The sequence below is a fragment of the Elgaria multicarinata genome, chromosome 9 (assembly GCF_023053635.1).
Source record: "Elgaria multicarinata webbii isolate HBS135686 ecotype San Diego chromosome 9, rElgMul1.1.pri, whole genome shotgun sequence".
NCBI classification, from domain to species: domain Eukaryota; kingdom Metazoa; phylum Chordata; class Lepidosauria; order Squamata; family Anguidae; genus Elgaria; species Elgaria multicarinata.
In genome coordinates this window covers 49,206,294-49,233,579 of record NC_086179.1, presented here as the reverse complement: position 1 = coordinate 49,233,579, position 27,286 = coordinate 49,206,294, and the positions used below count along the sequence as shown (strand labels likewise).

At 40.3% G+C, this 27,286-nt stretch overlaps 1 protein-coding gene across 1 annotated transcript in view; it reads right to left on the bottom strand.

Annotated features, from left to right (window-relative positions):
• Positions 1-27,286, bottom strand: part of PPFIA2 (PTPRF interacting protein alpha 2) — a 295,048-nt gene that overhangs the window by 103,017 nt on the left and 164,745 nt on the right. The window contains exons 4-5 of the mRNA XM_063133830.1: positions 8,156-8,257; positions 226-390 (exon numbers count right to left, since the gene is read on the bottom strand). Coding sequence (XP_062989900.1) covers positions 226-390; positions 8,156-8,257 — 267 coding nt within the window. The remainder of the gene's footprint in view (positions 1-225; positions 391-8,155; positions 8,258-27,286) is intronic.

Sequence of the window (27,286 nt, the reverse complement as noted above, 5' to 3'; positions counted from 1 at the left end):
TCTGCTAGGTATGCTGGTCCCAAGCTGTTTCGGGCTTTGTAGGATAACAACATAACCTTGTATGTGGCTCGATAGCTATAATTGTGTTGGTATCCCTGAAGGACTACTTTTGAACAGTTTTTAAGCACATATGCCAAAAGTATGAGGGAACTATTCTTCTATAATCCATGGTAAAGCAGAAGAAAGAACATGCTGAGTAAGTAAGCTTATGTTTCCATACTGTACCTTTTCATCTAAAGCCTTGTGGTGTTCAAACAAAGATTTCAATGCTTTCAGAACCTCAACTTCACTGGAAACTCCTGAGGGAGACTGTGCTTGCCGTTTCACCACTGTCATTCTCAGTGATCTTTCATGTCTTGAAACAAGGCACTCCAAATGTTCCAGTAACAGCTATTGGGTTCAACATAAAAAAAAATGTTAGCTCGTTTGCACCTAAAGGTCCCTGGCACTATAATTCTAAACTGCATAGGGCAAAATGGTGACACTGGCAGTTTTTTGATGTACTTGAAGCCTTAATGATGGCTGAACTTCACTTTTTTCAATAGCCATATTGCAGAGAACAGAGCAAGAAATGAAAAACGGGCATTTAGTTTCTATTTCAATCTTATACAATTTTTTCCATGAGAGCAAATTGTTCCACTCATTTATCTTGTATCCTAAGTATGGTAACTCAAATTACTAAAATATTGTTAAATGATGCACACTTAACTCAATCAACAAACCATATAATGCGATATGAAACGAATGCTGAAATTAGTCACATAATAGGATTTTGTACTTTTTGCATTAAAATATAAGAGGCATGGAAAAATGAGCAAACATGTGTTCTTTAACATTGTGAGCTATTGCATTATATTATTTTAATTTTTTTAAAAAAATTAAATACATAAACATAAAATAGCATTTGTATCATGTATTCAAACTTAGTCTATTAAACATATTCATGCTGAACATAAAAGTGCACCCCCCACCTCGGGATCTCATTCCTGTTTCCAGAAACTCATAGTTTCTTCTGTTGGTGGTTTCCCGCTTCCCTTAGAAAACACAAATACTAAGAACTTTTTCCAAATTCCCTCAAAATCGTTCTTTTTTACTATACCTCTTTTCATTTTAATATTACATGTCAATTTATCATTAATAGCAATATCCCACACTTCTTTATACCATTCTTCAATACAATAATCTCCCTGTGTCTTCCAGTTCCTAGCTACGATTAACCTTGCAGCCGTCAGCAAATTCGTTATCAGTTCCTTAGTTTCTTTAATACATTTAAGATCTTCTTGCAGTGAGAGTAATGCAATCCTTGGTGTGTCCTCTATTTTCATTCCAACAATCTGCTCAATCTCGGTGAACACCATCTTCCACAACTTTTGCACATATTTACAATCCCACCACATATGTAAATACGTTCCTTTTTCACCACAACCCCTCCATCAATCTGCTGAATGCTGATTATTAATCTTGTTTAATCTAACCGGAGTTAGATACCACCTCCATAAAATTTTATAATAATTCTCCTTTATTCTTACTGACATATTTCTCAACACTCTCTGTTTCCATAGTCCTTCCCAACTCTGCTGTCCTATCTGTATCTTTAAATCATTCTCCCAAACCAAATTTCCTACACTATCCGACAATCCTTCTCAGTTAATATATTATATAATTGACTCATTAACCCTTTTGTCCCTATATTTTGTCCCTTATCGATTTCTTTTTTTTCAATTAATTGCTCAAACTCACAAGCTTACAAGCTATTGCATTTTATAAAAATTGGTTGTGTCCAACGTTAGCACTTACACACACAAGCTGCCACTGCTCAATTTCCCCCTCCCACTGCAGCTAACCCATATCCCAGGCCTTTCCTGAGGGTCCCCAAACCATCACAAAAGACTTTTGGGGATGGTGGTGCAGAAGGCTGCAGTATGAGGGAAAGGGAAATTTCTGCTACACTGAGCAAGACAAGGGCCAAACTACATCTTACACTAATCGCAAAGTATGTAGCTGAGGCTGGTCTCATTTTATTCTGTTAAGTCTCTTAACCCTGATTTGGTGCTCCGTGCTCCAGGAGAATAAGGTTAAATCTCCCCCCTCCATTTCCCTCCAAAATCTCTCTACCACAGGAGGGGTTAAAAAAAGAAAGAAAAAATAATCCTTTGGAGTCAATGGAGCCTTCACCCCTTTTTAAACCTTCCCCCATGGAAAGGGGATATTTTAGGGGAAAAGATGTGTGTAAGAATTTAAACCCCCTCCACAGAGCACCGTGGTCCTGATCTAAACCAGAGCCTCACAAGCTTACAAGGGAGTGTAAGTCCAGCCTCAGCTACACATTATTCGATTAGCATAATAAGTAGTTTGGCTCAAAGGAACAGAATGTTGGGAGCTGATGGAGGAAGGTGAAACAAGACACGTTGCCTCTTCTCTAACCACAGCCAAATGGGCCATCAAATTGGGACAGGATATCAAGCAGGAATATATTTTCCACACTCCTGACCACAGGAATAGGCTTGAAGAGAGTAGTTGATTTCTTTCTCCTTCACCAGGGGGCTGCCTTGATGGCACCGCATTGAACCCCTGTTTCACTCCTGTGGGTTGCGCTGGGTAATCCCCACACCAAGGAGGGAGCCGCTGCCCTGCCCTCTTCCTGGCTTCCGGTGACCAATTGCCGGTCACACGGGACCTTCCTCCCTGGATGGAGGTCAGATGGTGGAAGAAGGGGGGTTGACTTTCCCCCAACAATAAAATTGAGGTAAGTTCTCAACTTTTTAACTATGCTGCTTCGCAGAATATCCCCACGGTGGCTGCGTAACTGATGCAGTACCAATTCACCACTACCACTGGGCTTAGAAGACATATAGACAGCCCATATTTCAGCTACTAGTCAGGTTCTAGTATGGTGTGTAGGAAAGAATTTATCTCGTTCTAGAGCTGCTTTCAGGAGAGAGCAGAGACAGATAACGTGCTCTGTTTATCTCTCTCCTTTCCCCCATAAAGCAGCTTCATTACAAAGCAGTGTAACATACCAAGATGATTACTACCTTTAACGCCATCAGCCACACTTAAATCTGGTCTGAACTAAATCTTATTAACCAGATCTCTTTAAGTAAAGAGCTAATGAGCGTAGCAATAATTTGGGATGTCTAAATAGTTATCTCATTAATGTGCACAGTGTATATAGCATCTGCCCAAGTTAAGTAAATACCATTTTAATTGACATGGCTGATGATAACATATCCTCATTCATTTATGGTAATTATTTCAGGGCAAGCACACTACATCATAGTGTTACACTTGTTTGAACCGCTCCAAGGAACCAAGAAGTGACCCTTCAGTTCCCATATCAAAATATCTCATCCACACACACTGAGGCCAAAAAAAGGCTTTGCATTGTTTTGGATAATTTCCTGTTTTTTAAAAAAAAACAAACAATAATGTTTTATATACCACTCCGCATCCAAAAGATTTTGGAGTCATGAACAACAGATAAAATAAAAGAACAAAATCACCATTTTAAAAATTACTATTTTTAAAAGACAGAATTCTGATAAAACCGGAGTTCTGGTAAACTGTGCCAGTCACTTCAGGAAAGCTTCCTGAAACAACAACATGTTGTTATGCTGCAAAAAAAGAAAAAAAATGTAATGCTTTATTGGATCATTTAAAAGGAGAACTAGTGATATTTGTAATACTGTCATTTATTTAACCCTTTTCAACTGTTTCAGAATTCCTCTCACACAATAATGATCTGATACAGGTCATCACAGAACCTCCCTATGAGTTTCCATGACCCAGCAAGGATTCAAACCTGATCTTCCCACTTTAAACTGGACACTCCATTTGCTGCACCACACTTGGCCTTGAGCAAGTAACAAATGGACAAATTAAGGCACATGAAAATGCGTAGATCCTGACTGTTTGTGCTAGGGAATGTATTTATCTTAAGGAACTATCAAGAATCAGTAACATTTTTCCTTTACTTGCTTAATACATGTTATTCCATATTCCATATTACGTCCAATATGGATGCTACAGCTAAAATTCACAAGTATATCCTCAAGGGAAATAATTATTTTGCTGTTATTTAAAAAGAAAAGGGAAGGGGGTTGATGGGATTTAGCTAGATTTAAAGCGAAACTAAAATTGCATTGTAGAAAATACGTTCAAAACAAATCATGTGCGACAGTTTAACAGAAAATGTTATTCAGTTGTGATGGTTGTTTTTGAGGTCAGAACACTGCTCTAAATAAATATTCTCTATTCAACAGTAAATGTCTTGAGATTGGACAACCAGGCTTACTAAACAAATACTGTGATCACGTAAAATGACACATGTTCTCTTATATTTAACCTCAGGAGGTGGCTTTTGTGCTATAATTTTCACAGGGTTTCAAACTTGCTTCATATCATCAATTGGATATCAACAATTCATTTCAGCGGCAGTTTAGAGTGTCTACTAGGAGTGTCTCCAAAAGCGCTTACTTCTAATAGCATCCTCTGCAACGTGTATAACATTTTAAAGTCTCTTGTGTGCTGGCCCAGACATGAAGCATTTGTGTGTCAACAATGCATATTGTGTGTAAAAGTTCACACTAGTGAGGAGGTGCAGTTAGAGCATAAGTTTTAAATGTGCTTTAACGTAAAACAGAGGAGGTGAAAACAGGAGATACTATAATGATTTCTTGACTGGGATGCAGTGTTATGTTTATTTGCTAATTTATTAATGTATTCATAATTATAGTCTTTCTATTCCAAGGGGAAAAGACAAGTTACGTATTTTAACTATTCCGTTTCATTTATTACATTTATATAGCACCTCATAGCCAAAGCTCTCTGGGTGGTTTACAGCAGGTATACTGCTTTAATTTTTTAAAAAAAGAGCTCTCAGGGTGGTTAACAATACTGTGTGTATATATTTATAAATAACCAATTTCAAATGAAATCACACATATAATTCACATAGCAAGAGAATGAATCAAAGATTTAGCAGGCAGATTAAAAACACAAATACCTGCCTAACATTCTCCATACCTGAGTTGACCGAAGTGTTAAAGACCCCAAGACAGAAGTCTTGGGGGCTTCAATGTTCACACTGAGGCCACTTTTCCTGGTACAGAGCAGAATTCCATGAACTTTTCATTAGCCCAACGCATGTGACAGGACTTGCTCTTTTCATTCTAGTTTAGGGAACAATGTTCCATGGGAACTTGAAATAGCTCTGTTGTCCCCTCAGTGCCAGGTATCCCAGCCTGTGGGCTCAATGAAGAGCCACGCTGGCTGCTTCTTCTGGCCATCATGGCTCTCCAGAGGATAACCGCTCTGGAGAGCCCTACCAGCCGCTCTCTCACTGTTGCAAATGCAATGGTGGGAAAACGATTGGCAGGGCCCCTGTAGCACCTGCTGGAGATAGTGGCAGTGGGCTCCACCCACTCTGCCACCCTAGGCAGAGGAACCTTCATCCCACTTCATGGGAGGGCTGGCCCTGATTTGGATGGTCTCCCAAGGTGTCTGTGAGAGGTTCCTGAGTTTTAACTAGAAGCCGTGCTGAAGCTCTTGTCTCTGTTTGGAATAAGAAAATGACCTGGCCTATCAGGGCAATTGCCTCCAAGCATCCTTGATCCAACTATAGAGCTGTATCGACTCTTTGCTATTCTGAGTAGCTGTGGACAATGAAATTGCTGGGATGACAACTAGAGCCCTAGTGACAAAAAAACCCTCCTGATGAATATGACTACGGATAAGAAACCATGTTGGGGCTTACTTTCCACTGATGGTGGCAACAAAGAAAGCTCCCTTCCCCATGGGTGGTGGTGGTGGAGAAATGTTTTGGAATAAAAATTCAAGAAATAAAAGGGTTAAGCATACACATATACTACTGTGTGTGTGTGTGTGTAGAAGGTATAGTTATGTCCTAATTTAAGCTGCCATCATATGCAAACTTACCCGGAAGCAAGCACCAGTGAACACAGTGAGACTTATTTCTGAGTAAACATGCATAGGACTGTGATTTAATTACGTCTCTATTACTGTGGTGTAATGCATTAATTTTAGCTGTTGATTTCCAGTATATCATCTGGCAAGGTCACTACTTTCTATACTCGTTCCAAGTAAAGGTTATCTGTACAAATCACTCACTGATTTCTTTAAGCATTGAACAGATCATCTGAAAGCTTTGAGGCTTGTAAAGACTATGAGAGTGTTCAAGCTGCCATGTGTTTAAATACAACTGGCTCACTATGGCGATGTTTTGCAGGTTATATATAACAACATCTTTAGCCTGGAATAACAAAAATTCCAGTGTATGCTATTCCCATACAAATTGTCAGTGGGCTGCTACTTCAAGAAGTTGTAATTGGCTCTTTATATACAAATGTCTATATATCCAATCCCAAATCAGGGTTAGTGATCATCATTCAAAAAGCTTCTAGCTTACTTAACTCCAGCAGGAAGAGCAGCCAATAATGTAATAATAACACCCTCATTTTTTTAAGTGCCAATTTTCCATCCCTATTTCAACAAGGAACCTTTTGTGTTAGTACGGCTTTTCCAGTGGAGGCTGGTGGCTCCGATTTTGGCAGGGCTGTTAAAGCCTTGGATAGCTCCTTTAGAGTTCTGACTCTTTCTGACTGAAATCAAGAATAAATCTATTTTGGGGTTGGGTTCAGCACCTTGGATAGCTTCTTTAGAGTTCTGGCTGGTTTTGACTTGAAACCCAGAATGGATTCACAGCCCCAACATAATAGGAGTCACCAGCCTCCACTGGCCTTTTCCGTCACTACACAACACAAATACACCAGTCCTTACTCTTTCTTCCATAAGAAATTACCATTTCATTAATCACTCAGTGCTTTGTCGAGAGATACCTAGTGATGACATGAATCCACCCCTTCCAAACAACAGTTTTTCCCAGGGGTCATAATGACATGTTTTGCAGACATAGGGCTCATCTCTATATTATGGCCACATGTAAATGCCATCCAAAATGCTTCTGCGTGGATTTCCTCCATGTTGGGCCATATCAGGTGGTGCTGTTGTTTACCATGTAGATCCTCCTTATCAACAGAGTCTCTGTCCTGCTGCCAGTCCTCTACATCATCTACAGAGTCTGTTTCTATCAGCTGCCAGAAGCTACCAGAAGCCTCTGGCAACGACATGAAAACAATCCAAATGATGTGGAAGATCCAATAACCAGCACTACATAGCACAGCTGTTGCATGGAGATGCTGCCAAATACATGGTTTTTTTTGCAATTGGCTTGAACATGGGAGCTGTAATGCATAGATCAGCCCTTGGTATTAACTCATTTCACCCATAAGGCACAGGAGCATTCACAACCAAGGGGGAGAGTTCCTGTAACTGGCCTAACCTGCTACTTTTTCACCTAGTGTGCTGCACTAGGCATCCATTTTCAACCATTGTTAAGGCACTGCGAAAGCACTGATCCTGCACTACATGGGTTGGATGAACATGGGCACATTTCAGCATCTGATTTATGACACTTCATCCCAAAATTCCATGTGCAAATTGCTCCACTGCCCCCAATACCCATTGATCAGAAAGGGTAGGGGGAGCTGCAGATTCTGTAGGACCTCTTTGGGAAGGTTGTACGTTGCCATCCTCTGGCACATCCCTGCTCTGAACAAGTGGAACTGCTCAAGAATTATCCCAGGAATCCTCACCAGTTCATGCACTCTTGGCAGTAATGCTTCATAATCAATGACAACAATTACCACGAAAAGGTCTTGGGGGATCAACAGATCAGAAGCCAATTTTTTCCTGTCAATCTTTAGGTGGAAGCTACTGTTCCATTTCATACCTGGGTCAAAAGCCAGATGGGGAGATGGCCAGGAAGCTTAATAAAGACCAGATGGCCCTGAATCCGTTCAGAGAATGTCTACTTTTAAACTAACCCCCAAAGAGGAGGCTGAAAATAGAATAATAAATGACCAGGAATCAACCTCAAATTTGAATTTCCAAACAAACAAAACATCTGAACTTTCAGAAGGTGCATATAGAAGAATGCCACTGATGAAAGTATAGGATGTATTCTGTGTTCTGGCAATATTTTTATCATTCTAATTTAGTTATCATTACATTTTTTCTATGACATAAAAATGGTGCTAAAAGTTAACTGTGCAAAGCTGATAGTTATTATACTTACTCTTGTGTTATTCCTTTCAGCTTTCAGTTCTGAAATTTCTTCTTCTTTTTCCAGTAGTTGTTCCCTGCATGCATTCAGCTCCTTTGTCAGTGCAGCAAATTCCTGCAAAGATGGAGAAAACATTCAAGAAGTCAACATTACTTCTGAAAAATTCATCATCTTGACTTAATTTCCAATTAAAGAAACTACAATAGATTTTAAACTTGGCTACTGAAACATTTCATAAAGCTTTTGAAAGCAATTAAACTGAAATGTCTTTCTCTAGGTTAAAGTAACTATCTAGGGCATATATTTAGCTTTGAAAATACAGCTATATTTAGCTATAATCCACCCAAATGTACTATCTGGTGCAGAATTTCAAACTCATGCAGATGGTGCAATTGCTGCAAAGCACCAAAGGGGAGATGCAGGGATTCACAGGACCTCTGTGTTCAGCATGGAACCAGGCTCTGAGATTCAATGAGTGCTTTACTAGGGGGTGAAGTTCTGTGCAGGTGTATAAGTCAAAGGCACAAAGATGATTCAAATTCACTACTGAGTCAGACCATTGGTCCATCCAACCTAGTATTGTTGACACTAACTGGCAGTGGCTCTCCAGGGTTTCAGGCAGAGATTTTTCCTGCCCTACCTGGAAATGCCGGGGACTAAACTTGGTACCTTCTGGCACGCAAAGCAGGGTCTCAACCACTAAGCAACTGCTTTTTTTCTGAAGTGAGAGAAGGATTCTGCCTTTGAAATGTGGATTAGGAGTTGGGAGCAGAGTAGGGAGACTGCTCTTGTTGCCCTTTCCAGAATGAAATCTTTAAGGTGTAAAGGTGATGCCAACCAGAAACAGGCGATCAGGCTGAGCTTTTCTGTAACACTGGGGTCTTTGTATACACAGTATGTGTCAGTTGCATATAGGTCTGACCACTTCATCAGCGGGTGCTGAGTAATATGTAGATGGTGTGTGAAGGGGCGGGTAGTGGAGTCTCTCTGCATTAGGGATTTTGTGAAATCTGTCCTGTGTATGTTTCATGGATTGCACGGCGTCATTCATTCCAGAATGCATTCACAGACGGATCTGAATTCCCCCCCCCCCCCCGGTTATGTGGAAAAATACACAACTAATTCCATAAGAAAATTTGCAACTAATTACATAGTTTATGTTAGTACGTAGCATGTCGCTTATTGTTCCGCGTTCTATTAGGCTTTTCCTTGCATATATTGTCAAGCATGGCATATGTTTCAAGAGAAACTTGTGTAATTTCCTGCCAATAAATTTGCATAAATTTTGAGAAAGTAAAAAAAACAATCATCCAGAAGTCGGAGGACTCCGTGCCGCAGCTGATCACACAGGTAGGATTCTTAGAAATCCAAACTCATTTTAGTCCATCTAGAATTTCTGCAGCATCCCTATTCTGCATTCCTGCAGCTAGAGCATTGATTTCCATGGGAAGGTACAACTCTCAATATCTGTAAGCATGCAGATGTTGTTGATGCTTCTAATTAGAAGTCTTTGCCATGACTTGAAGCACATAAAATGGTTTTACCAATCCGTTATTTTATTGTGTTATAAAAACTCTTCTGAAATAATTATAAATTAATAATATAATTCACTTAGTTTAATTACAGCATGTGACACAGATCAATGTAGTACATAGAGAACATTACAGCTTAAGCATGAGTGGTTTCTGTATGAGAATGTGCCTGAGGTTTTTATAAGGCTAGGCTTTAATCAAACTAGTAAATTGCAGTTCTGATGATTTATAGTTTTCACAGAAGTAAATTGTTCATCACCCTGATGCATTAACCATTTAAACTGGGTTATTTGGATTTAAGCCAACTTCATCTCATCAAGGAACTAAATTAGTGCTTTGGTTTAACTGCTTTTAGTTGATTACCAGTTCATTACTAGGAAAGAACATGATTTATATTATCAGCAAGTGACACTATTATGTTTTGCTTGAACTGAATGAGAGTCTATGCAATAGATATCTAAACAATAGATATACCTATTGTTTAGTCATCACACTTTGGCCTAGAAGATAAAATTGACCCTAAATTCTCCACTCTTCTTCTAACATGCTTGCAAACATTAATCCGAACTCTGTTTTATAACCCAATCCTATGCACGTTTACTTGGAAGTAGGTCTCAATAAGTCCAGTGGGACTTAAATGTAAGTGTGCATAGGACTGCCACATTAGACATTGCTTATTCTCTTTAGGTAAGTTATCACACAGATCTGGCAGGTAATAATAATATGATTGCGCAATGCACGATGTCCTTTCCATTTGTAATATGCCTAGGGGCAATGTAAAATTATCCACATACAAGCTATCATATAAAAGGCATGATTTTTTTATGTAAATGGAGAACCTACAGTACACTCAAGATGCTTTATGTCTATCTAGTGTCTTTCTTTCTTTCTTTCTTTCTTTCTTTATTTATTTATTTTAGAAAATAGGCACTGCAGGTTGTTGGTAGCATGTTTAGATAGCAAGGTTGGAGACAGATGTAACATTAAAGGGGGATTAAAATGTATTTACAGTACAGATAGGTTGCTAGACCAGTGCTCCTTCTGCCATTTTCACTTTTGCCCAATTGGGGTGAAGGATTTTGGATAGGGTGACCAACTGTCAGGATTTCCCCGGATTTGTCCTGGTTTTTGTTCTTTCCATGGTGTCAGGGGGGATTTTCTATAATTTTCAATAATGTCCTGGAATGACACACCTTCCCCTTTAAGGCTGCCATTAGCATGGCAGGAGGGAATGGCATGCTTTCTTGAGGCACATCATTCCCCCACCCCGAGCTCCAATTGAGGTCTTAAAGGGGAAAGTGGGTCATTCGTGGACATTATAGAAAAGGCCCCAATTGGAGTGGATGGTGGTGGTGTAGAATGAAATCCTTTCCCCTCCTCCACTCCAATCAAGTTCTTTAAGGTGGCGGGGGAATAACGTACTTTCTGCAGGACTCAGAAAGCTGCTTCACCACACACACACTAGGTGTCCTCTTATTTGGTTTCCTAAATATGGTCACCCTAATTTTGGAAAAACCCTGAAATGGGGCTAAAGGAGCTCAGCAGTACAAAGCAATATACACTGGGCCGGTATGCACAATTACAGCAGCCCACCATGATTAATTTAAGGGTGCAAGCCAGCCTCCATTTCGAATATTCAAGCCATGGTGGGCAGTTGCCATGGCTTATGTTATGCAAGGGTTAAACCCTAAAACAGCTCATGGTCATGCAAGGGTTGTTTAACGACATGATAAACCATGGCGATTGCCCACCCGCTGCAGGTTGAATTTTCAAAAGGGCAGCCAGCATGCCCTGCAACCCACCGTGGCTTAAATAAGTGAGGGTGGACTGCAGGGATTGTGCTACCCACCACCGTTTCAGTGACAGCAACACACACACACCCCACACACTTTTACAGTTTAAAAGCTGCCAACATGCCACACTAGTCTCATTTCCTGAGGGACCCTGGAAAGGAAGGATGGCAGTGGCGTCCAGAGCTACATTCCTGTTGCCATGGCACTGAAGCTTTCAGAAAAGCCACCAGCTCCTAAACTTTACAAAAAAGAAAGAGAAAAGAGGAAGCCTGACTACCCCACGGTAAAGCCTCTGCCCTCACCGAAACCATTTTGCAAGTTAAATCTCACCCCTCTCCTGAACCGGGCACCAAAGCAGCCACCCCTTATTATCCATCTGTGAATAGGGTGGTGAATTGGGTGCAATCCTTTCAGTTCCGGCATAGGTAACGCTATCACAACCAAACCGTTAGATGAGCATATCAGCAAATCAAGGCCTAGTATTATAAGCTGGTCATATCTTGTCTTTTCTTCCTCACCCCTACACTCAGCCATTACTGCCCCATCCTCCACCTCTAGCCAGGGGGAGGTTAATGCTGCTGACTAATTTTGTATACTTATTTTATTTATTTATTTATTATTACATTTTTATACCGCCCAATAGCCGAAGCTCTCTGGGCGGTATACTGTGGTTTTGTGGGTTATATTTATTGTTTTTTTTGATGCCACTGAATTCTATGTTCACCACTTTGATACCGCTGTGGAAAGTGGTATATGCATTTGATAAAATATGAAATAAATAAATAAATAGCACCTGTAGTCAGAAATCTGTATGCAGGAGGAGACAGATGCAGGAGAATAAACAAAAAGAGAGGCGCATGACTGAATGCTCCATTAAATTTATGGTCAGCCGACAGTTCAGTTAAAGTGGATTCATATAACTGTGAGACCTCCTTTTATACTGCATTAGCCTTTAATTTAATTACTCTTCTAAGGGTACAATACTATGCATGTTTAGACAGAGAGAAGTCCCACAACTCAGCATTCCCAAGCTAGTCACCAGAAATGCTGGGAATTGAAGGACTTTTTCTAAACATGCAAAGGATTGCACCCTAAGATGTTATCTGCCTGCACCACCTGAAAACATAGAAAGTATATAATATATAATATATAATAGTTTATTGTGGCCACAGACCTATAAAAGATAATAGAATTAAGCCAATATCAATACAACAAAGGATTCCGCTAATGGAACTACTTCTGTCAGCGGAACTGGGAGGGGTAAGGTTCTTCCTCCTTCCTGCAACCCTCTGCGTGTCCTGAAAATCTAGGGGGCTGGGATGCAGGGGGATAAGAGAGGAAGTCAGTCACATTGTGTGAACAGAATTCCACTCACACAAACACTGGAATCCAACCAAAGTTAATACATAGTAAGACTACAAATAAAATCACAGATGAGCCAAAAGGGATTTCTACCTAATTTGTGTTGAGGATAAAAAGAATATATCTATCTTTTGCATAAGATAGATAAAGTTATCCATTAAACAGAAGGATATCAGAGTTTCAGTGGGTTTTCTATGTAATGTTTTGTTTTGTTTTAAAAAAAGATAATCATTTCTCCCTGGGCACCTTATGCAAATAATAATGCAAAAGAAAATGCCCAACAGTTCATGGAAGAGAATCTCAACAGTTAGCAAAGAAGAGTGTAGCTCATTACAGTGAGCAAGCGTAAATACCCAACAAAAAAGTATGCTTTAGGCCTTCAAAATTATTGTTTAATTAAATGCAAATTTATATAGATTTAAACTAGTTAGGGCACCATCCTATTCAGATAGCCAGCAGCCTCTGAACTCAGAGGCTTCCAGTGGGAAGGAGGGCAGGGGCTCCATGCTCCAGCCACCCAGCAGAGGAAATGGCACAAGGCAACCACCCTGGGGTGCATGTCTACCCCTACGGGTGTAAAGGGCTGGAGAGGGGTCGATTCTGGACTTACCTATTTCTGGGATTGTCGCCCTGTGTCTACACGCAGAGCGCAATGTTGCAGGAGGAAGAGGACGTCACACCCACCATTTTGTTTTTTGTTTTTTATTGAAAAAGAGCACACGAGTGCTTGAACACAAAAGGTAAGTTTTAAAAAAACCAAAACTCGCTCCCCCACTCCTAATTAACAAATTTGATGTCAACACTATTCTGGGTAAGTTGATTTTTATCAGATTAAGTAAAATCAATAATAATTATATGGTTTACTGTTTGTGAGTTCTTATTGACCACTTGCTGCCCAAATGCATATGCATACTAGCCTTCCCACAACATAGGGTACATATCTGTTCTAGTTGGGTTGCACTTCTAATAGGGATGTCAGAAAAATCTGAAACAGGTTCAGATGGTGTTGGATTTGTATGAATTCAACCCATGGATTCAGCAGTGGATACTATGGAATTGTGGACCATATCCCCCCCACCGCCTCAAAATGTATACAAATTAAATCATATGAAAGTAAATAGTTAATGGGAAATACACTAATATATACACCATTAACGACAAAACCTCACCACCACCAATGTCTTATACTTCTCCAATCCCTCTTAATCCTCCACTGTGTAACACTAAGAAAAATACACAAAATATCATGTGCCAGTAAGAGATGTAAATTGCTGCTGTCATTTTTGCATATGTTTTCTGAAGGTGAAAAAAAAATCCAGTTCTGTCAATGAATGGATGACAGAACAAAAGACACCTGACAATCCACAAAACACACACGGAACAGATATGGTTCTTGATATGAATTCGGAGATCTTCTTCCCATAACCTTTGAAATGTAGCTCTGTTAATATTAAGACTAGTTAAGGTGCAACCCTATGCACGTTTAGACAGAAAAAAGGTCCTACAACTCCCAGGATTCCTCTGCCAACAAAGGAAATGCTTGGAGATGTAGAATTTTTTTCTGTCTAAACACTCTTAGTCTATCAATCTTACCCAACCAGCCTTTAGAGTCCTCACTCATGATTATACTTTTAAAATTAATCAATTGTCCTTCAATTCCCAATTGACTAAACAGATAATGCTTTATTTATAAATACTGGAGCCACTATTAAATTAATTTGATTTATTAAATTAATTCGATTACTCTAGTAACAGTTATTTAATGGGGTAGCAGCTCTAATAAATTCATATATTGTTTGCTAAAGCCATATTCTTTAGATATCTTTGTTGTCAACATATGCAAAAAAGAAAACCCACCCCAAAAACAAAAACCCACAACAGTATATTTACTATGGATTTAGGGATAAAATGCACCTAAAAATTCTTTTTACCTGATCTACACGATTGCACCTGGCCATCAAGAGCTTTGGATTCTCTGTCCTAAAAGGAAACTGACAGAGATCTTTCTCTTGGGATATATAAGCAGACTTTTTTCTGAGAATGCATCACAGAAAAATTGACTTTGCCTTTCAGCTTTAAAATAAGATTATTTCTGTGATGCTTGGCTTTTGAGGGATGAGTTAATAACAGGATACAATGTCAGTTTCAAATTCATGCTTCATAACATCACAGGTAAATGCCATTTGTTGACATGGAAATTCTTTTAAAGTTTGTCATGTAGCTTGATACTTAAGCACTATGTGATAGCAGAATTTCTAAAAATATGTTCCTCCCATGAATTAAAGCAAGGAATACAGGCTTTTGTTTTACCCGGTTACATAAGAGCTTGTGATGATAATGACCTCGGCTCTGTATTTGCCTCACAGATGCACAGAAACCAAAGGGATACTGTCATCTAAGATTATTGTTTGCAGCAGAAATGTTGCATGGTCAGTCATAGTTTAGGAGGCCTTAAGGTAGAAACCACTGCAGAACTAATACAACTTGACAGACAGAACTGCACTCTTAAAGTTTATAAAGAAACTGCTGGGTTACAACACCAATTAAAAAGCTGAGCATGAGATTACACAGCAGATAATCCAGTGTTTATATTGAAATTGGGAGGACTAAACATGCTGCTACACTTACAGTGACGTTTTAAACTTTTTGTGCAACAAGCTTTGAGCTTTAGAAATGGGCCCTGAGCTAATTTAGACACATGAATAAAGTATCCTATACTGCCCATTTGAGAATGACACCCACTGCTAAGACAATGGGGAGGTAGTGGTTCTAAAATCAACTCAAATGAGAAAAATGCTTGGTTTTGGAACCAGGAAGGTCAGTGGATCTCACAGAGAGGAGCTCTGCAGACCTTTTACAACCTGGAAATGAGTGGTTTTGCACAGCAGCCCCTTTTGATTCTGTCTATAGAATTTCCAAAAGGAGAAGATTCTGCATGGTATTCCATGAACACTTTTTTGAAATGGTTGGAAGACTTATTCAATAAAGGTATTCATTCATTCATGAACACTTTTCAAGATAGGCTTCAGAAACAATCTACAAGCATCCACCACTCGTTTCAACCTTTCTGAAAAAACATGTGCAACAGACACATGGAGAGGAATGACAGACACGGTCCCCAAGCTCTACTTGTTCATCAGCTCTTTGTGCACAAGTCCTACATATGAACATGTTGAACACATGATTTGGAGCTCTGCAAAAAGCAGACCAGAAGCAATCCCTGTCTCCTTCTATGCATGCTCATCAGACAGTGTGAAAAAGGCTTATGCTAACAATTAATTTTTTTCTAGCCAATAACTTCCCTCTGAAGGAGAGAGAAGCCTACTAAAGGCACAAGTTCTCATGCCAAATAAGCATTCATACGGATGCCTATGTGGATAGGGAGTCATGTTTCTCCTTCTCTCATAATACTAGAATCTGGGGTCATCCCATGAAACTGATTGGTGGAAGATTCAGGACAGACAAAAGGAAGGATTTCTTCACAAATGTAGTGATGGACACCATTTTGGATGGCTTTAAAAGGGGGTTGGATAAATTCCTGGAGGAAAAGGCTATCAATGGCTACTAGTCCTGATGGCTATGTGTTACCTCCAGTATCAGAGGCAATATATCTATGTACACCAGTTGCTGGGGAACATGGGTGGGAGGGTGGTGTTGCACTGTGTCCTGCTTGTGGGTTCCTGGTCAACCTGATTAGATATGTCTGTGGGTTTGCATTTTTTCTGGCATTCTTTTAGATAAAACTCCCTTGAGAATAGAGCTTGGAGTCCCAAGTATTTATCACCAAAACAACAAACTTACTGCGTTCACTGAACTGACAAGCTGAGGTGTGGACAGGTGTAAAAGTGAGGACACAGAAGATCAGTATGATGGAGCATAAGGCATATTCAATGGGAACAGTTCTGTTAATTAAGCCTGCATTAAAACTGACATCTCCAGAGAAGGCATCCCTCCAATGTCATGCGTGCTCATGTCTGCCATATTGTGACATATGCTAGGACCTGAAAGATGGTGAACTATGCTTGGGCAGGGTGAAGCCAGAGGAAACTCTGGTGGAGGTCTGTAGTGGTCCTGACGTGCAAATCCGTAATCCGACCTGGGTATAGAGGTGAAAGACTAATCATAGCCATATGCAGCAAAGAACTGCCTTTCTCTAGAAAAGCGATGGGAGTCCAATAACAATAATAATTAGTTCTTATATGGAATTTTCACTAAGTCCACATTGGTCTAAATATAGATCATTATATTAATCCTTACAGGTATCCATTATTTTCGACTGTGCCACCCAGTGTTTACATGGTTGAACAGGGATTGAACCAGGGAGTTCTCAGCTCACTGTTTATTCTCTTAACCAGTATTCTCTTAACCATCCCTCAATAAAAACACTGGGATCCCTCCATCCCCACCCACAACAACAACAAAACCCCTTTCTGGTTCTTTTCAAAATTTGCTCTAGCTACTCTCCAAGGGCCTAGGAGGTTGTGTGATTTAGACTGTGAGATCCAAGTGGACAAACTATTAACATATAGGAAAAACTGCTGGAAGCTACTCTGAGCCTATGAACTAGAGCAGGATATTAAATAACCTAAATGAATGTATGAACAATGCTTTATGAGAACTTCCCATCTCCCCTCTCCAATCTGAGAAGTAGTTTAATACACCTGTAGCATGGGAGTTTATGCTATTTCCCCCTCCCCCTTATTTGTAGAGGAAACAGTGACTGGGCATTTATTTTCTTTTTATAGGTTCTACAGGTCCCACTATGGTTCTACAGGTCCCACTTCCATTTATAGGAAGTTATTAAGAGAGAGAATAGTCTTTCTACATTTCATTCTCTCAACTAACAGGTGCCCAAAGGAGAAGAGTATGAAAACAGAGATGGATGAGTGTGCAGGGCAAAGTTATTAGACATTTTGTCAATTGTCTGTTATCGTATACCATTTAACAGGAAATACTGGTTTAGCTGTCGTTGATTGAGTTTGGTCCATGATTATACAGGGAAGTATAGCCCAAACAGTGGGGAGTCTAGATGCCCCACCCACCCACCGTATCCTCCCTGGACCTAATGGTGTGTAATGGGGCATGGCTACACCCCCTGAGATCATTTGGTCCACATCGGCAGTGTCAGAAGAATGATCCTCCTGGAACATCTGTCGGAAACCAGATTTCCAGCACATGGGACTTCTCCCATCAGACCTCATTGATAAAGAATGGTTGCTACTCTCTACTATATTTGTCAGACTTTTAAGGGCAATTGTGAATTACAATTGTGAAGGGTTATGCATTCATGTTGGGGAAAATACTTGAAAAGCAGGCATTCATCCTGACATTTCCAATAGCCATATTCCCAAAGAGAGACCAAAATTGTAAGTAGCTGTGTTGATCCATAGCAACAAAACAGCTCTAGGGGTTTTCATATGCTGGGAAAAGTCTTTTGTAGAGCCTCTTAATTGCTCCTTCAAGAACCAGCCACCACCAAAGAGTTTATCTTACAACAAAGAGCAATATTAAATTCCCTTCCAGCTACCGGGAGGATTGCAAGTCAACTCAGAGATATCTAACTCAGCTGCTAGATACATATTTAAAATAATGTCTGTTTTGGCACTGACTACAGGATTCCCAGTATTTTGCATAGCAAGCAGAGGATTTTGACCATATTCATTAGGTAAGGAGTCCAGAATTTTCCCATCAGCATTAATATTGTTTGGACACAATTTATGAGCATATTTATTAGCTGACTTGACTAATAGATTAGTTTTGGCTATACACCATCTTCCCTTTTGGGCCTTAGGTTGTAAAATGTTCCATGTTAATACAGATCCATTTTTTAATGTTTGATTGTCATGTCACATTTCATACAACCCAGATGTTGCCTATTATTGAGTCTTTTCAATTAATATGTAACATGTTGTGCAACATACTTTCAACTATACGCTGTCAGAACACTGGGAAATTTGTTGGTTCTGCCAACATAATGGCCAAATGCTAGCACTACAAATGACCTTATATTATAAAGAATGTTTACAATAGCAAGAAGTTTAACATAATAATGCATTCCCAACAGGAATTTTGTAAACATAAAGAGGAAGAATCATTTTAAAAGATTTTCATATTTTACTACTGTTATTTTTCATTTTAAAAAGGACATTTGGTAAGGTTATTGTTCCACAACATATACAGAAGCATCTATTAAAATATGCTCAGGCTGACAAGATAATTTCGTTGATTCTACTAATAAACACAACAAACACAATTCCTCTAAACAAGATGGGGAAATAGGAAGTGATAGCTTATGGCTTGTTCAAATGGACCAAATTCAGGGAAGACATACAGCAGAAAACTATATGGCGTCTGGGGATCTATGTTCATGGACCCTCCCTGCTCGCTCCCCTACCTAACAGATGATCAGCCCAGACAGCACTAATCACCTGTTAAGTAATCAGCAGGAAGAATTCCTTTCCATCATGGCAATTAGCACAATTGGAACTGACATCATGCATTTCTTTTTTGTGTTGCCAGTAGGGGAATGGAAACCTCTACCGTAACAAGAATCTGCCTGCAGTATCTTCATGCTAAGAATGCCAGTATCCTCACTCAACTGTGTTCTGCATGTGAATTTCAGTTTTTGTAATTGACTCAAGATGTGTTACAAGATTCTCTCTCTTAAAAAAGAGAGAGAGAGAGGTTTTTTTGGATAAACCTATACCAATATGAATCTATATTCTCCCATTATATGTCACATGACAATGGGAACAGAGCTGTCTATTCATACAATTCATGGGACCCACCTAGTTCTTATTTCAATTTTCATAAGAAAATGTTTTTCAACTCAGCTATTCCAGCTGCTTGGTCACAGGCTTATCTAGAGATTAGTATAACTCTGGTTCAAAATCTCTATATTTCATACTTTTTTGTATAAATAGATGTAAGTTCTGTTGGTTTTTATAACACTAAAAGGGTGTTTTTAATTTTTAAGAGTGGTAGATGCCTCATTGATTTTACAGAGTTATCATGTACTACTATAGCCTATGAACCTAAAATGCTACTTTTTCTCAAACAGGAACATGAGTCATTCTTTTCTTTCCCCTTTTACTTACAGCCTTTGATTTCTCAGATAACTTGAGACTTGTACCAAATGATGTAAATACTTTTATGATAGGGTGACTCAGGCCCATAGCCTAACATTATTTAAGAGTCACACTGAGTTTGACCTAAACCATTCTCTAAGATATAAAAATAGGCCTTTTTCCAGTTGAAGGTATTCATACCTTATTTTTAACGGACATTCAAACACACTGAAACCCAAAGAATTGCCTTGTGGGCGCCGTTTGGGTTATTTTTCTCCTTGCAGGACAGCCACTATGTGGGACATGAAATGAAAAGTGACATTGGTAGCATTCAAGCCTCAACAAACAAATAAAAACAGAGAACCTGTTATGCAAGTTGGGGGAATTATTCAGCAAGGAAGCAGAAATGTGAACCAGAATTTATTAATTTCAAAAGAAAATGTTTCAGCAAAAAACAGGAAAGCTTAAAACAAGCAGACTTCATGCTGTTGCGATCCAGGATCGGGGGGGGGGGGGCACTTTTAAATCAATCAATCAATCGATAACCATATGTGGCTGTATTCCTAAAAGGCAAGGACAGAACTCCTGCCCTTTTACCATTTTAACTGAAATGGGCATTTTGGTTAGTATAGCTTGACATGGAGAGGCAAGAAAAGCTGTGCCTAGAGAAATTCTTTTTTCTACACAACTATTTGGCTAAGGAGGCCTGTTCTGTTTACATCTGTTCAAGCCCTTTTGCTTTCTCTTTTTAGAAAAAGAAAATCTAAAAGGAAAACAAAACAAAATGTGAGCAATGCCATTGCCATGACCCGCTTGAGAGGTGTAACTGACCAGTAGAAAAACAGTGGGCTAAAGAAATGCCCTTTCCCTGCGTCTGGCTTGCCTGACAGGGAGGCTATTGGGGGGGGGGGGGAAGAGACATACTCAATTTCTATTGAGCGAATCCATCATGCCCCTGGACAGGGGGAGGGGCACCAGAGGCAATATTAGCCTGCTGCGCCCAGCTCCATCAGCTTCTTCTCTTTTTGGCTCCTTCCCTCCTTGTATGCAGTGTGGGTTCATCTAGTCGCCCTATTGGGGGCTGAGTAGGAATTATGACATGTGTATTATAGGGGAAAAAACCCTCTTTAGCTACTTGATCAGTCATTAATAAAATTGTTAAACAAGATTTGCAAAGAATACATTATTTGAAAGGCTTCACCTTGGATGGAGGGAATTAGGTCAGACTAGTAACGGGAGGAAAAAATAGAACATAGCTGAACAATTGCCTCTGGACAGATTCAAATACTAAATAAATTATTCAGTGGCAATATTGTCACACTATAGAAATGAAGGATGGCAGAGGGAAATTATCCAGTCCTATAACCCAATGAAATAAAGGGAAGGTTAAAATACAGTGTTGATATTGCTTGGAGTTTTCTGTTGCACAGCTGTCTTAAGACCATAGAATGAACCAGCCTTGGCATACAATTAAACAAATAAATAGTATGAATAGTTATCTAAAGAACAAAAAATGCAACATTTCTTTCTATTTATGACAGACAGGGAAACAACCACTTGAGGTTAAAAAAAATAGAATCAAACTGGGCCACAGATTATAATTAACGGTGCACCCTGGAACAAAAGCTGTAACATATCTTTCTATTCATGATAGACTGGTAGTGGTAGAAGTATCCTCTGAACCAGAATCTACCCTCCAAAAAATAATATTGGTAAGAATGCTGGATAAGTTATTTTTGCACCAGCAAAGAGATTGTATCTATTTCTGGATGACTTTATATCAACGTTTTTGATAGAGAAATCTACCATACTTGCTTTAAGCAATCTCTTAAAATGTTCAGTTACAAAAAAAATTGTGAGGGCTCATTAGTGGACATTTCCAGTTGCAAGACTGATGCTTTATAGTAACGAACAATATAGAAAATGGAGAATTTGTACAGCTAATATCCTAGACCACCGTTCCTCAATCTTTGTCCCTCCAGACGTTTTGCACTACAGCCCCTCATCACTACTGACTATTGGCCATGCTGGCTGGGGCTGATGGGAGTTGTATTCCAAAGAATCTAAAGGGTCCGAGGTTGGGGAAAGCTGACCTGCACAGTTTAATTAAATGTGATCTTGCATTTTGTATGTGCGTGGTGTGTGTGTGTGTGTGTGTGTGTGTGTGTGTGTGTGTGTGTGTACACATTTCTGACAAAATTATAGATTTTTAAAGCTACATGAAAATGTCCATGCATGCAACTGGGCTTTTGCAGCCCCGCATTCTGAACATACTTTCCTGCTCCACTTTGCTACAACCTACCCGGACCTTAAGATCATCTACAGGGGCCCTTCTCCGTGAGCCCCTGCCAAAGGAAGTGAGGCAGGTGGCTACTAGGAGGAGGGCTTTCTCCGCTGTGGCATCCCGGTTCTGGAATGAGCTCCCCAGAGAGGTCCGTCTGGCGCCTACACTGTACTGCTTTCGTCGCCAGCTGAAGACCTTTTTATTCACTCAGTATTTTAACACTTAATTTTAACTTAAATTTTAATTTTACTGTTTTAACTCTGTATTTTAATCTTATATCAACTTTGCTGTGTGGTTTTATCCTGGTTGCGCTTTTTATACTGTATTTCGTAATTGTGTTTTAACCTGTTGGGTGTTTTATTGTGGTTTTAATTTTTGTGAACCTCCCAGAGAGCTTCGGCTATTGGGCGGTATAAAAATGTAATAAATAAATAAATAAATAAGTATGGCTAAGAACATCATGCCTACTAAGGCACTCACAGTTCTCAGGAAGACTTGAGGACACAATCCTATCCAGGCTGCCAAGTATCCAATGCCGGGTGGGAAGAGAGAGGAAGCTCCGCAACACAGCCCCCTACATTTCTTCCAGAGGAGCGATTTTACCCATCAAGTAGCAGCACCTCGGAGGGAGAGGCAATGAGGCTGGGGCAGCCATAGGAAATGGCATAAACCAGCCACCTCAGTCTCTCCTTTCCCTGACCCTGGGAATGTGCCATTTTCCCCATCTCCGTGCTCCTTTCTGAGCATGGACAGGTAGCTGGCGTGGGTTCTCTCCGCACCAGATATGATAAGGAAGGGATAAAGAGTGTGATTTTCTGACTCGGAGCTCGGAGCCAGGGAACCGAACTATCCTATGCTTCTGAAGATGCTTTCTGGTAGGGATAGGATTGCTCTCCCTGCCTGGAAAGCAGAAGCCCCTCACAACCTTACACTGCTTTTGGGCCTCACAGAAGCCAAGTTTGTCTATGCAACAGACTTCTGATGGAACTCCCTTACAGCACTGATCACCTGTTAGCTGGGGAGAGTCTGTGCAGGCCATCTTTTAAATGGGCTTTTTCATTGTTCTTAACGAGAATGGTTGCTACAGCAATCAGTTACTATGCCAAATGCCACATTTCCTCTGTGTGCTCATGTCCTCCTCCTAATTTTAACTACTCTATCCCTTGAGTTTATATCTGAGCTGTCATAAGAAATGAGATTTTAAACTATGACAGCTGAGCTTTGATCAAAATAAATCTTTACAATGAGAATGTTAATAAGGTTGATGTTGGCTAAGAAAAGCTCCACTACTGTTAAAACATGGGCATGTAAGGCAGCTCCATTATTAGCTTATACTTAGCATTCAAAGGGCATCCACAGAAAGAGACAGCCAAACCCTTGTGTTAATATTTTACACACAATTGTGTAGGCAGCATATACACTTTAAAAAAATCAGTAGAGAAAAGCTTTTAATTACATATAAAGTATAATTCTATCTTTTTGCTATACAAGGGGGTTGGTTGTTTTTTATGCTCTTCATGGTTTTAATTTTTGTGAACCGTCCAGGGAGCTTTGGGTATTGGGCGGTATAAAAATGTAATAAATAAATAAAATAAATAAGGGGGTGGGGAAAATGAATGAGTTAAAAAGTTGTTTTGAATGTCGCTAATTCTGTAAAAGAACAATCCTGCAGTCCCTGGGAGAGCAACTCAAGTACCAATGGACAGCTTGGAACACTCCTCAAAGGTCGGAGACAACACTCCAACCTCGGAAGAGGGATTTGGAGATCTGCCCCTACTCCCATGTCCTCTCACAGCTGGGATGGAAAGAACTGTGCCAGCTGCCCTCAGAGGTAAGAAAAGTGACCTCAGAGGAGAAGGAAATACTACTAATAATTTATTTCTTACCTGCCTCTCCAATTGGATTGAGGCGGGAAACAACAGCAAGCATAAAATACATAAAATACTAATTAAAAACATAGTATACACTATTAAAAAAAACATCCTGAAAGCATACTAAAAGTATCCTAAAATTCTACTGGATAGGCCTGCCAGAAGAGATCAGTCTTGATAGCTTTCTGGAATGCTAAAAGATTGTCAAGCTGATGAGACTCCTCCGGCAGGCTATTCCACAGTCTGGGAGCAGCAGAAGAGAAGGTCCTCTGCGTATGTAGGGCTTTAAAGGTGATAACCAACACTTTATACTTCGCCCAGAAACTAATTGGCAGCCAGTGAAGAGATTTTAAGACTGGTGTAATGTGATCACCCCTAGATGTACCAGTGACCAACCTGGCTGCCATATTTTGAACTAGTTGAAGTTTCTGGACTAGGCACAAAGGTAGCCCTATGTAGAGTGCATTCCAGGAGGTGGGGGCATTCCAGGAGGTGGGGGCATTCCAGGAGGTGGGGGCATTCCAGGAGGTGGGGGCATTCCAGGAGGTGGGGAAGGTGGGAGTGTGGAGAGGGAAGGGTATGAGTTATCCTGAGGATCCTCTAGCCCCTCCCCCTCTGAAGTGCCCTTCCTAGTCAGGCTTAAAAGGGTGTCTGGCAAAAAACATCCAAGATGGAGGACAGAGAGGCAAAGATCACCTTCACTGCTATTCCTGCCCTACTGGCTTCAGCCCAGCAGGGCAGAGGAAACCGGGAAGCCTCTGAGTGCAGGGGTTTCCAATTGGAGAGGATGCAATTGATAGGACTGTACCCTAAGCCAGGGGTCCCCAAACCCTGGGACATGGACCGGGACCGGTCCGTGGCCTGTTAGGAACCGGGCTGTGCAGGTGAGTTGCTTTCACCCACTCACCCCCACCCCAGTGTACCTGCCATCTCGCCTGCCTAGCCGAAGCAAAGCCAGGACGCTGGAGTGGGGGCGGGCGGGCGGGCATGGCTTCCCAAAACCATCCCCTCAACCCACCCACCCCGGTCCGTGGAAAAATTGTCTTCCACGAAACCGGTCCCTGGTGCCAAAAAAGTTGGGGACCGCTGCCCTAAGTGATTAATAAAGCAGTTCCAATAGCTTTAGGACCGCAAATATAATAGCCAGGTTTTAAAAGCTCATCAAGGGGCTTGTTACTAGCCCAGCAGAACCTGACTATTTTTATTTGGACAGCTGACACTCTTGACATACCACAGGCTGTTCTTGAAAATGAGGAGTGTTTCTAAAAGCGGTTTCCCAGGATGCATGGGGTGGGGTGGGGGAAGAAAATTTAGTCTAAAACCCACTTGAACTCATGGAAATAGTTCTATGATTCTTTGGATCCTGGTTTGTGAAGTCAGAATGGTATACTACACATTTAATCTGCTGCTTTATGGAAAAGACACACACTAGAGATCATTTTAAGTTACGGACCTTTGGTACCCAATATATACAAGTATTCACTTTAATCATGGATGCTGTAACAGGAGTGCTCTGGATGTGGGGAAATAGTTTCAAATGAACAGAGCAGAGATAAGAATCAGAGGCAAAAAAGCTTATGCAGATTACTAAGCTAAGACAGCATGGCAATATAAGAGTAAAATTTCTTCCCTGTCATCATTCATGTCATGTAAGAAAGACTGCAAAGGATTTGACAGCTTTCATCCAGTAGGAAGTTAAAAGTTAAAGGTTATAAAAACAGCTCTGACAATGCAATGCTTTTCTGAATAATGGAATTACCAAGTCAGAAATGCAGAGAGGAAATATCTTGTGCAACACAATGACCAATTCTCACTCCCACTCCATTCCCTTGAAGGGGGGCTGCCCAAAGCAAGGGCGGAAGGAGCAGGCATATAACTCTGTCCCTCAGCCTACTAAATAGCCCTTAGTCTGATACAGCAAAGCCTTCAACCATGGACAACCATCTGTCAGGTATGCTTTAGGGTGGATTCCTGCAATGAGCAAGGGGTTGGACTCGATGGTCTTGTAGGCCCCTTCCAACTCTGCTATTCTATGATTCCGTGATTCTATGATTCAAGCAAACCTATGCAGCTGTTAGAGAAGTGGACACATTGTGGCCCAAATGAGTGAAGCCAAGCCCACCGGCATCACTAGGCACAGTCCCTGCCAGGTGCTCCCCTGGAGCTCCTTTAGGGGGAAAGCTGTCCACTCCAATCCCTGCAGCAGGTAGTGGGAAGGCGTGTAACTGTGACCCTTAATCCTCCCTGGCTTCAAACTGTGTAGACTGGAAAAATATGTACTGGTTAGTGAAGTCTGCCTATATTGGCAGAAAATTTTATGGCATACTTCAACCACATAGACTTATTGGGCATATTGAAATTAAAATAGATTAATGCATTTTAAAAAAAAACCCACCTGAAATGCACACCCCTAGGGTCCCCTTAGTATCCATGCAAAGTTTCTAGTGTCTAGGTTTCACGGTCTTGGAGCTATGGCAGTGATGGATGGACAGACAGACATCCTCTTTTTATTACCATATTTCTTCGATTGTAAGACACCATCGATTTTAAGACGCACACTAATTTCAGTACCACCAACAGAAAAAAAAAATCCTAAGACACACCCACGATTCTAAGACGCACCCCGTTTTTAGAGATGTTTATATGGGGGGAAAAGTGAGTCTTAGAATTGAAGAAATACGGTATTATAGATAGATAGATAGATAGATAGATAGATAGATAGATAGATAGATAAGGAACACACCCATAAAATGAGTGGCATTAGTTAAAAGGGCTATAATTATAGACAGAATTCTAGCCACCCATGGATCTGGGAGTTGTGAACTAAACATTGCAGCCATAGATGTACAGCAACAAATATTATCAATTACTAAAAAAACAGCTTTGATTCAGGTCTCTAAAATATATAACTATTTTGTTGTAAAAATGCAGCATAATGCTACAAAGCAAATCAATATTTATTTCAGCAGAAAAGCAGTCACATACACCCAAAGTGTAAGAAGTGATGAGTGTTGCCTTGAGAAAATTCATAAGAATACTACTACTACTACCGGGCAGTATCCATGGGGGATGTATCCCCCAGCCAATTCCTTTTTGCAAGTGGTGAGTCCTGCCAATTTCATTGCGCAAGTGGCCCCCACTGTTTACACAAGAGAAGCCTTAGAGAAAGCCCAGACAAAAGTGGAAAAACAAGCTTTGCCGACCTGCCTCCTTCCAGAAATGAGCTTTTCCACT